Raw genomic sequence first — 11146 nt, 5'->3', positions numbered from 1 at the left:
ACTTCAGATCCTGGACGAGCGTGAAGGTCTGACCTGCAGTCTGACTTATGAATGTAATTAAACTAATGTATATGTAGCGGTTGTGTACTCTCTCGTTGCGTTGTGTGATTGAGACCACGATGGAACCATTGGCAGCCAGCCGTTTATTCTGGTGGAATATTTAACATGGGAAATGCTCTTTGAGAACCCTCACAATGGCAGCCTCTCCCAGCCGGGATATACACAGACTGAGCATTTACATGAAAATAAATATCACATTAAACAAATGACTCACAAAATATTTGAATGGGCGTTTGGTGACATACCTGGTGGAATATTTAACATGGGAAATGCTCTTTGAGAACCCTCACAATGGCAGCCTAACATGGGAGAAAGACAAGCTGAAGTACACTTTCATGGCGAAGTCGACGCTAGCTAAGTAGCTACGACCAAAGCTAATGGTAGCCAAGCTAGCGATCCTAAGACTAAAGTCCATTTAAAAGTAATTACAGATTCCAAGCAACACAATATATATGTACAAGCAACCAAGTATTAATACAGTATTATGTACATTTAGACTCCCGTAATACATCGCCAAAGTGTGGATTCATGTTTAACTGCTCTGACTACCTACCTCTCCCAGCCGGGATATACACAGACTGAGGAGAGGAGGCAGCAATGTAAAATACAACCCCCGCATTCCGCTAGAGGGAGCTCTAGCACTCCAACCAAGGCTCCCACTACCACAGCCAGCGCAAGGATCTCGCTGGCAATGGCAAGTGGGAAGCATTAACCCTGCTACATATACAGTGTAAAGACAGTAAAGATATGCGCAGTGTGAGAATATGTACAGTAAATCTATTGCACATGAACCGTTGATATTGCACAGGCAGATGAATCAGGCAATTAAGAGTTAAAGTGTTAGAGTGAAGTCCATAAGGGAGTGGAGAGTTTTTACTGGCAGCAGAGCTGCTTGTACATTTGTTTCAGGTTTTTCAGGTTTTATCATCCAGCATCTCAAGCTCCACCCTCTCCTGACACACCTGAGAAACAAGGAAGCATCTGTTCCTCCCTGAAGAGACGCAGGCTGAAAACCAGACGATCACATTCACCTTCCAAACCAAACTGAACCAAACCAGACCAAACGTCCTGAGTGAGTCCAGCTACAGGAGAGAAGAGTCAAACTACAACCTGCCGACGCTCCACACACTGACCGTGAGTTTAACAAACACCTCGACTCAGAGGGGAAGTGAACCTCAGTGAAGTTCGTGGAGCTGTGACTGACTGACTGTCTGTTTTCAGCTTCACCTGGAGACTCAATGGCTTCCAGATCAGAAGATGATCTCTGCTGTTCCGTCTGCCATGATGTCTTCAGAGATCCTGTCATTCTGTCATGTAGCCACAGCTTCTGTAAAGACTGTGTGAAGAGCTGGTGGAAAGACAAAGAAGTAAAAGAGTGTCCACTTTGTAAGAGAAGATCTTCAAAGGGTGTACCACCTTGTAACCTGGCGTTAAAGAACCTGTGTGAGGCCTTCTTACTGGAGAGAGATCAGAGCTCATCACCTGCTGTCTACAGTCTGCACTCAGAGAAACTCAGACTCTTCTGTCTGGACCATCAGCAGCCAGTGTGTCTCGTCTGCAGAGATTCAGAAAAACACACCGACCACAGATTCAGACCCATCGATGAAGCTGCACAACAACACAAGAAGCAGCTTCAGGAAACTCTGGAGCCCTTGAAGGAGAAGTTACAGAGTTTTGAACGTGTTAAAGTAGAGTTTGAACAAACAGCAGTACACATTAAGGTCCAGGCCGGACGCACAGAGACGCAGATCAAGGAGCAGTTTAAAAAGCTTCATCAGTTTCTGGAGGAGGAAGAGGAGGCCAGGATGGCTGCACTGAGGGAGGAAGAGGAGCAGAAGAGTCGGATGATGAAGGAGAAGATTGAGGCTCTGAGCAGAGACATAACGGCTCTTTCAGACACAATCAGAACCACAGAGGACGAGCTGAGAGCTGAAGCCGTCTCGTTCCTGCTCAGCTACAAGGCTGCAGTGGAACGAGTCCAGCAGCGCCTCCTGCTGGAGGATCCACAGCTGGCCTCAGGAGCTCTGATAGACAAAGCCAAACATCTGGGCAACCTGAGCTTCAACATCTGGAACAAGATGAAGGACTTGGTCTCCTACAGTCCTGTGGTTCTGGACCCAAACTCTGCTAGACCAGTACTCGTTCTGTCTGAAGATCTGACCAGTTTGAGAGGAGGAGAGAAACAGAAGCTTCCTGACAATCCAGAGAGGTTTGATCATTACGCCTCAGTCCTGGGATCTGAGGGTTTTAACTCAGGGACTCACAGCTGGGACGTCCTGGTTGGAGACAGTACACACTGGTTACTGGGTGTAAGAGCAGAGTCTGAACAGAGGAAGGGAGACAAACTGTCTGGAACATGGGGAATAGTGTTCTATGAAGGTAAATACTCAGCACGGTCACCATCAGGATCATCTGTTCTCTCTGTGCAGAAGATCCAGAAAATCAGAGTGAAACTGGACTGGAACAGAGGAGAACTGTCATTCTCTGATCCTGATACTAACAAACACATTCACACCTTAACACACACTTTCACTCAGAAAATTGTTCCATACTTTGGCATTAGAGATCACATGAAGCTGTTACCTATGAATGTCTCTGTGACTCTGGATAAAAGCAGTTAGAGATAAAGATTTCATTCATCATGTTTATTTCTTTAAGAGAAATCTGCTGAATTTAAATGTTAAACTCGTTATTCTAAAGCTTTTTTTAATTCTCATTTTACTTCTCACTCATTTTTATTTCTCCTGTCGACTTTTCCACGTGTGTAAAACGATTTCATTATTTTCTGATCTTTATCTGTGGTTTGTTTTTTACTTTCATGTAAAATGTTTTCTATCATTTAGATTTTGTGTGGATCCATGAAGTCGAGCAAACTGATGAAGATCCACATAAAAACACATTTATCAATAACAGCTGATCATTGTTCACATTCAACAAACTTTATTAAAACTCACACATGAGACATGATTCATGTTTAATAACATAAAGTCTGTTCACATATGAAATAATCCAACATATATGAACATTTGTCTGTTTGATGTGATGAAGCCAAAATGATTCTGTCTATGAAAGTGTTTATTCAACAGCAGCCGAGTGATGTGATTTAATATTGTGATCAAAATAATAAAAACTGTGAAACAGATACAGAGTTTTGATCTTTTTTAAGTTGAAATGTAAATATAACACTAGGGCTACTTTGTAGCACTAACAGGCCCGAGCACAGGCGATTTCAAGTCTGTTGCGGTCGGTGAAGAGAGAGCGATCGATGACCAAGCGCTCCTCTCAGCGTTGCATGCGTTTGCGCAATGCCGCAAGGATAAACACTTCACTTTCTGTAGCCAGCAGTTAGTGCTAGGATTTTAAGTCATGGTGTCTTTTTAGATGTCATCAGGTCGCAACTCTTGTCTTACATGTCTGGTTTGGACTGAATTGGACCAAATATATCCAAGATACAGAAGCTTGTGTTTTGATGGCATGTTATCAAACTTTGACGCCACGCCATGGTCACACCGTGTGTCGAAAAATCGGTCTTTTAAAAACTTTTAATCTCCATCTTGTTGTGATGACACTCAACTAAATTTCCCATTGATCTGATTAAAGCTCTACAACAAGTACATTGAAGTAAAAGTTTGAAATATGGCCAAAATGGCCACCAAATCCAAAATGGCGGGCTTCCTTTGTGGTTTATCATATTTGTCCGGAGACTTATTTCTTTGTCATGAAAAGACACATGTCCCTCTTGATTTTTGTAGATGTAGACCAACCATAGTGCCGGGGCTCCCCTTTAGGGGGCGCTTGTCAGTTATTTTCTCACACCTATTCCTTAAAACCAGAGATGGACCCATGATCACGGAAGTTAAAGCGATTTCGTGTGTCATGGCGAGCTGATGAACTTTGATGCCACGCCATTAATAATCCGCATGATGAAAAGTCACAGTAATCTTATGCCTATATTATCAATGTCTTGAGACCTATTTGACACAGTTTGACATGGTTTCGCAAAGTGGATGAGGAGAGATACATCCAAGTGTAAATTTTGACGCTCCGCCATGGTTACACGGTGTGACAAAAAATTGATCTTTTAATACGTTTAGATCTCCATCTTGTTGTGATGACACTCAACTAAATTTTAAGTTGATCTGAAGAAAGCTCTACGACAAGTATATCGAAGTAAAAATGTGGAATATGGCCAAAATCAAATCAAATCAAATCAAAGTTTATTGCCACATAAACAGCCACTAAATCTAAAATGGCGAGCTTCCTGTTGCGTATTTCATAATGCCTATTGAGGCTTTTTTGTGCATCTGGTCATGATACACAACTATCCTCATTTTCGTGAGGATCATTGAATGCTAGATGAGGGGCTTTTCCGTAGGTGGCGCTGTTGAGCTATTTTGCCACGCCCATTTCCAAATACTCCAGAATACATACATTTTCACCATTTTCTAATTTACTGAAAACTGTTTTAACTTTTTGAGCACGTTGAAAAACGCACAGAATAATCCTTATTATTTCAATAGGGTCTCCCACCGGAGGTGCTAGGGACCTAATTATCTGTTTTAGAATCAGATTTCCGTTCTGTGGACAGATCTGGGAACTGGTCCCTCCTGGTCTTTGAGGACATATGTGTTGTTTTCTTCAGTGTTTCAGTGAGTAAACAGAGCAATGTTATAATGTTGTTGAATAAATGAAACTGGATTGATTATATATTATTAGGGGTCATAACCTGTGAAGGGTCTGAGTGGGGGGGGGGATCCCTTTTCAAAAGGGGGGCAGACACTATCAAGGTATCACACTGTCCAGCCTCCAAGGGGACGTCTGTGCCAGGGTCCTGGAGAAGAGTCTGACAGATTCAAACAGAGTAACACAGATTCCATTCTGTCAAGGGGGGTCATGGTTTGTGGACTTGAAGGATTATGAATGAACCCAGGGAACCTGGTGATGAGTCCTGCAGACTCAGACTCAGCCAATCAGCTGGGAGGAGATCAGAACCTCCAACCCAGAGGCCCTGATCACGTGAAGCTTTTTGACCAGTAGATCTAGATTCACATGCCACTGTGTGTGTGTGTGTGTGTGTGAGGATGCGTGAGAGACAAAGTGTGTATGAGGATGTGAACGGATGACTCAAAGTTTCATTATGGTTTAACTTTCACGTTCTAGTCAAATCACAGGAAATGACTTCTTAATGTACCAAAAAGAAAATATTTCACACTGACCCAGGTCATACTTCAATATATAAAAATATTGAAATATATGAATGTAATAAAACTAATTTATACAGTGTAAAGATAGAAATATACAAGGGAAAAGGGCTAAAAAAGGCCCTCATGCCAGTGTTCCCAGATCTTGGATGTGTACTTAACAGAGCTGTGACCAGGGTCTGTCATCAGATCAATTACAAAGTTTGTAGAGCGGTCCAGCCGACTCATAAACTTAAAGGTAAGGTTCCTCAGCAAGGCCATGAAGGTGGTGAGACCCATTTTGCAGAACAGCTCACTTGCTCTAGACCTCCTGGGTTTCTTCAGGAGTATCTTCAAACAGTCATTATAGGCTACTTTCAATTTACGCAAGCTCTCTTTCTTGTAATTCACCCAGAGTGGAGCTGTAGAGAGAGGGCTGCAGTAGGCTCTAAACAAATTAATCTTTACATCAACTGTACGGTGGTGGAATTTTCTAATCAACATGTTCGCTTGGACATTCGTTAATGTATTTCACATGAACTGTTGATATTTCACAAGCAGATGAATCAGTCACAGTTAAGAGTTAAAGTGTTAGAGTGAAGTACAAAAGGGGGTGCAGAGTTTTAACTGGCAGCAGAGCTGCTTGTACATGTGTTTCAGGTTTTACAGGTTTTATCATGCAGCATCTCAAGCTCCACCCTCTCCTGACACACCTGAGAAACCAGGAAGCATCTGTTCCTCCCTGAAGAGACGCAGGCTGAAAACCAGACGATCACATTCACCTTCCAAACCAAACTGAACCAAACCAGACCAAACGTCCTGAGTGAGTCCAGCTACAGGAGAGAAGAGTCAAACTACAACCTGCCGACGCTCCACACACTGACCGTGAGTTTAACAAACACCTCGACTCAGAGGGGAAGTGAACCTCAGTGAAGTTCATGGAGCTGTGACTGACTGACTGTCTGTTTTCAGCTTCACCTGGAGACTCAATGGCTTCCAGATTAGAAGAGGATCTCTGCTGTTCCGTCTGCCAAGATGTCTTCAGAGATCCTGTCATTCTGTCATGTAGCCACAGCTTCTGTAAAGACTGTGTGAAGAGCTGGTGGAAAGACAAAGAAGTAAAAGAGTGTCCACTTTGTAAGAGAAGATCTTCAAAGGATCTACCACCTGGTAACCTGGTGTTGAAGAACCTTTGTGAGGCCTTCTTACTGGAGAGAGATCAGAGCTCTTCACCTGCTCTCTGCAGTCTGCACTCAGAGAAACTCAGACTCTTCTGTCTGGACCATCAGCAGCCAGTGTGTCTCATCTGCAGAGATTCAGAAAAACACACTGACCACAGATTCAGACCCATCGATGAAGCTGCACAACAACACAAGAAGCAGCTTCAGGAAACTCTGAAGGAGAAGTTACAGAGTTTTGAATGTGTTAAAGTAGAGTTTGAACAAACAGCAAAACACATTAAGGTCCAGGCCGGACTCACAGAGACACAGATCAAGGAGCAGTTTAAAAAGCTTCATCAGTTTCTGGAGGAGGAAGAGGAGGCAAGGATAGCTGCACTGAGGGAGGAAGAGGAGCAGAAGAGTCAGACGATGAAGGAGAAGATTGAGTCTCTGAGCAGAGACATGACAGCTCTTTCAGACACAATCAGAACCACAGAGGACGAGCTGAGAGCTGAAGACGTCTCGTTCCTGCTCAACTACAAGGCTGCAGTGGAACGAGTCAAGCAGCGCCCCCTGCTGGATGATCCACAGCTGGCCTCAGGAGCTCTGATAGATGAGGCCAAACATCTGGGCAACCTGAGCTTCAACATCTGGAACAAGATGAAGGACGTGGTCTCCTACAGTCCTGTGGTTCTGGACCAGAACTCTGCTAATCCATGGCTCGTCCTGTCTGAAGATCTGACCAGTTTGAGAGGAGGAGAGAAACAGAAGCTTCCTGACAATCCAGAGAGGTTTGATCAACACGCCTCAGTCCTGGGATCTGAGGGTTTTAACTCAGGGACTCACAGCTGGGACGTCCTGGTTGGAGACAGTACACACTGGACGCTTGGTGTGTCAGCAGAGTCTGAACAGAGGAAGGGAAACAAACTGTCTGGATCATGGAGAATAAGGTTCTATGACGGTAAATACACAGCAGCGTCACCATCAGGATCATCTGTTCTCTCTGTACAGAAGATCCAGAGGATCAGAGTGAAACTGGACTGGAACAGAGGAGAACTGTCGTTCTCTGATCCTGATACTAACAAACACATTCACACCTTCACACACACTTTCACTGAGAAGATGTTTCCATTCTTTAACACTGGAGATCACATGAAGCTGTTACCTGTGAATGTCTCTGTGAAGCTGGATCAGAGCCGTTAGAGATAAAGATTTTATTCATCATGTTTATTTCTTCAGGAGAAATCTGCTGAATTTAAATGTTAAACTCGTTATTCTAAAGCTTTGTTTATTTCTGCTTTTACTTCTCACTCATTTTTATTTCTCCTGTCGACTTTTCCACGTGTGTAAAAAGATTTGATTATTTTCTGATCTTTATCTTTGGTTTGTTTTTTGTTTTCATGGAAAATGTTTTCTATCATTTAGATTTTGTGTGGATCCATGAAGTCGAGCAAACTGATGAAGATCCACATAAAAACACATTTATCAATAACAGCTGATCATTGTTCACATTCAAAAAACTTTATTAAAACTCACACATGAGACATGATTCATGTTTAATCGCATAAAGTCCATTCACATATGAAATGATCCAACATATATGAACATTTGTCTGTTTGATGTAATGAAGCCAAAATTATTCTGTCTGTAAAAGTGTTTATTCAACAGCAGCCGAGTGATGTGATTTTAATATTGTGATTAAAATAATAAAAACTATGAAACAGAAACAAATTTCTGACCTTTTTTAATTTGAGATGTAAATATAACATTATCTGAAGCATCTGTTCCTCCCTGAAGAAAAAATGTTTCTGACATTAACATTTATTGAATGCCCGAAGTCACAACATATAATGGTGTCACACTTAAGATATAATAATCACAACAAATGTACAATAATTTGGTGTCATACTTTTTACTTCACTCACACACAAATTAAAAAGCAAACTTGAGCTGATTTGAATTAACAAAACTTTTGTATATACAAACCTCATCTTGACAAAGTTAATATTTTATAATAACTTATCTTTACTTCAGCAGAACGACCTCTGAACTTTGAACACTGAGCAGATAACGATCATATTCAAGAAGCTATTTCACAACCAAGTCTCTTGTCTGTGTGAGCTTGTTGCTGCCAAACGACTTTTGACCAGATATCAAATCAAAGGCTTGAATTACTTTTTACAATCGTGTCCTGACAGACCAGAGAAACCAGGAAGCATCTGTCCCTCCCTGAAGAGACGCAGGCTGAAAACCAGACGATCACATTCACCTTCCAAACCAAACTGAACCAAACCAGACCAAACGTCCTGAGTGAGTCCAGCTACAGGAGAGAAGAGTCAAACTACAACCTGCCGACGCTCCACACACTGACCGTGAGTTTAACAAACACCTCGACTCAGAGAGGAAGTGAACCTCAGTGAAGTTCATGGAGCTGTGACTGACTGACTGTCTGTTTTCACCTTCACCTGGAGACTCAATGGCTTCCAGATTAGAAGAGGATCTCTGCTGTCCCGTCTGCCAAGATGTCTTCAGAGATCCTGTTCTTCTGTCATGTAGCCACAGCTTCTGTAAAGACTGTTTGGAGATCTGGTGGAAAGACAAAGAAGAAAAAGAGTGTCCACTTTGTAAGAGAAGATCTTCAAAGTTCAACCCACCTTGTAACCTGTCGTTAAAGAACCTGTGTGAGACCTTCTTACAGGAGAGAGATCAGAGCTCTTCACATGCTCTCTGCAGTCTGCACTCAAAGAAACTCACACTCTTCTGTCTGGACCATCAGCAGCCAGTGTGTCTCATCTGCAGAGATTCAGAAAAACACACCGGCCACACAATCAGACCCATCGATGAAGCTACACAACAACACAAGAAGCAGCTTCAGGAAACTCTGGAGCCATTGAAGAAGAAGTTACAGAGTTTTGAACGTGTTAAAGTCGAGTTTGAACAAACAGCAGAACACATTAAGGTCCAGGCCGGACTCACAGAGACGCAGATCAAGGAGCAGTTTAAAAAGCTTCATCGGTTTCTGGAGCAGGAAGAGGAGGCCAGGATGGTTGCACTGAGGGAGGAAGAGGAGCAGAAGAGTCAGATGATGAAGGAGAAGATTGAGTCTCTGAGCAGAGACATAACGTCTCTTTCAGACACAATCAGAACCACAGAGAACGAGCTGAGAGCTGAAGACGTCTCGTTCCTGCTCAACTACACGGCTGCAGTGGAACGAGTCCAGCAGCGCCCCCTGCTGGATGATTCACAGCTGGCCTCAGGAGCTCTGATTGACCAGGCCAAACATCTGGGCAACCTGAGCTTCAACATCTGGAACAAGATGAAAGACGTGGTCTCCTACAGTCCTGTGGTTCTGGACCCAAACTCTGCTCATCCATGGTTTGTCCTGTCTGAAGATCTGATCAGTTTGAGACGAGGAGAGAAACAGAAGCTTCCTGACAATCCAGAGAGGTTTGATCTATACGCCTCAGTCCTGGGATCTGAGGGTTTTAACTCAGGGACTCACAGCTGGGACGTCCTGGTTGGAGACAGTACACACTGGTCACTGGGTGTGTCAGCAGAGCCTGTCCAGAGGAAGAGAAACAATTTGTCTGGAACATGGAGAATAGTGTTCAATGAAGGTAAATACTCAGCACTGTCACCATCAGGATCAACTGATCTCTCTGTGCAGAAGATCCAGAGGATCAGAGTGAAACTGGACTGGAACAGAGGAAAACTGTCGTTCTCTGATCCTGATACTAACAAACACATTCACACCTTCACACACACTTTCACTCTGAAGATGTTTCCATACTTTTACACTAGAGATCCCTTGAAGCTGTTACCTGTGAAAGTCTCTGTGACGCTGGATCAGAGCCGTTAGAGATAAAGATTTTATTCATCATGTTTATTTCTTCAAGAGAAATCTGCTGAATTTAAAAGTTAAACTCGTTATTCTAAAGCTTTGATAATTTCTCCTTTTACTTCTCACTCATTTTTATTTCTCCTGTCGACTTTTCCACGTGTGTAAAAAGATTTGATTATTTTCTGATCTTTATCTTTGGTTTGTTTTTTGTTTTCATGGAAAATGTTTTCTATCATTTAGATTTTGTGTGGATCCATGAAGTCGAGCAAACTGATGAAGATCCACATAAAAACACATTTATCAATAACAGCTGATCATTGTTCACATTCAACAAACTTTATTAAAACTCACACATGAGACATGATTCATGTTTAATCACATAAAGTCCGTTCACGTATGAAATAATCCAACATATATGAACATTTGTCTGTTTGATGTGATGAAGCCAAAATGATTCTGTTTGTAAAAGTGTTTATTCAACAGCAGCCGAGTGATGTGATTTTAATATTGTGATAAAAATAATAAAAACTATGAAACAGAAACAGAGTTCTGATCTTTTTTAAGTTGAAATGAAAAATATAACATTATCTGAAGCATCTGTTCCTCCCTGAAGAAAATATGTTTCTGATTCATTGAATGCCCGAAGTCCCAACATATAATGGTGTCACACTTAAGATATAATAATCACAACAAAATGTACAATAATTTGTTGATGTCATACTTTTTACTTCACTCACACACAAATTAATAAGCAAACTTGAGCTGATTTGAATTCATACAACTTTTGTCTATACAAACCTCTTCTTGACAAAGTTAATATTTTATAATAACTTATCTTTACAGTAGCAGAACGCCCTCTGAACATTGAACCCTCAGCAGATGTGTGTGTGTGTGTGTGTGTGTGT

At 42.1% G+C, this 11146-nt stretch overlaps 3 protein-coding genes across 6 annotated transcripts; all 3 read left to right on the top strand.

The window, feature by feature from the left end:
• The first annotated feature begins 1053 nt into the window (after nt 1-1053).
• LOC128451341 (E3 ubiquitin-protein ligase TRIM35-like) lies at nt 1054-3202 on the top strand. The gene is made up of 2 exons (XM_053435136.1): nt 1054-1194; nt 1282-3202. Exon 2 carries the CDS (start codon nt 1299-1301, stop codon nt 2679-2681), a length of 1383 nt encoding a protein of 460 aa, XP_053291111.1. The 5' UTR covers nt 1054-1194; nt 1282-1298; the 3' UTR covers nt 2682-3202.
• On the top strand, nt 1062-8165 carry LOC128451343 (E3 ubiquitin-protein ligase TRIM35-like). Of its 4 annotated transcripts, none has more exons than XM_053435138.1 (3): nt 1062-1194; nt 5901-6125; nt 6213-8165. In XM_053435138.1, exon 3 carries the CDS (start codon nt 6230-6232, stop codon nt 7601-7603), a length of 1374 nt encoding a protein of 457 aa, XP_053291113.1. In that variant the 5' UTR covers nt 1062-1194; nt 5901-6125; nt 6213-6229; the 3' UTR covers nt 7604-8165. The 4 variants fall into 4 exon arrangements, with proteins under 4 accessions (XP_053291113.1, XP_053291114.1, XP_053291116.1 ...); XM_053435139.1 differs by having other exon boundaries at nt 5878-6125; XM_053435141.1 differs by having other exon boundaries at nt 1067-1194; nt 5933-6125.
• Nucleotides 8166-8494: 329 nt separating this feature from the next.
• LOC128450865 (E3 ubiquitin-protein ligase TRIM39-like) lies at nt 8495-10783 on the top strand. Its single transcript, XM_053434601.1, has one exon. The coding sequence runs from the start codon at nt 8877-8879 to the stop codon at nt 10257-10259; it is 1383 nt and encodes a 460-aa protein (XP_053290576.1). The 5' UTR covers nt 8495-8876; the 3' UTR covers nt 10260-10783.
• The last annotated feature ends 363 nt before the right edge of the window (nt 10784-11146 follow it).

The sequence above is a fragment of the Pleuronectes platessa genome, chromosome 11 (assembly GCF_947347685.1).
Source record: "Pleuronectes platessa chromosome 11, fPlePla1.1, whole genome shotgun sequence".
Classification (NCBI taxonomy): domain Eukaryota; kingdom Metazoa; phylum Chordata; class Actinopteri; order Pleuronectiformes; family Pleuronectidae; genus Pleuronectes; species Pleuronectes platessa.
The sequence above is the reverse complement of the archived record's forward strand: the minus strand, read 5'-3'. Positions and strand labels throughout refer to the sequence as shown.

Coding starts and splice junctions, on each gene's coding strand:
- LOC128450865 (XM_053434601.1), top strand. CDS start 8,877: ATGGCTTCCAGATTAGAAGAGGATCTCTGCTGTCCCGTCTGCCAAGAT.
- LOC128451341 (XM_053435136.1), top strand. CDS start 1,299: ATGGCTTCCAGATCAGAAGATGATCTCTGCTGTTCCGTCTGCCATGAT.
- LOC128451343 (XM_053435138.1), top strand. CDS start 6,230: ATGGCTTCCAGATTAGAAGAGGATCTCTGCTGTTCCGTCTGCCAAGAT.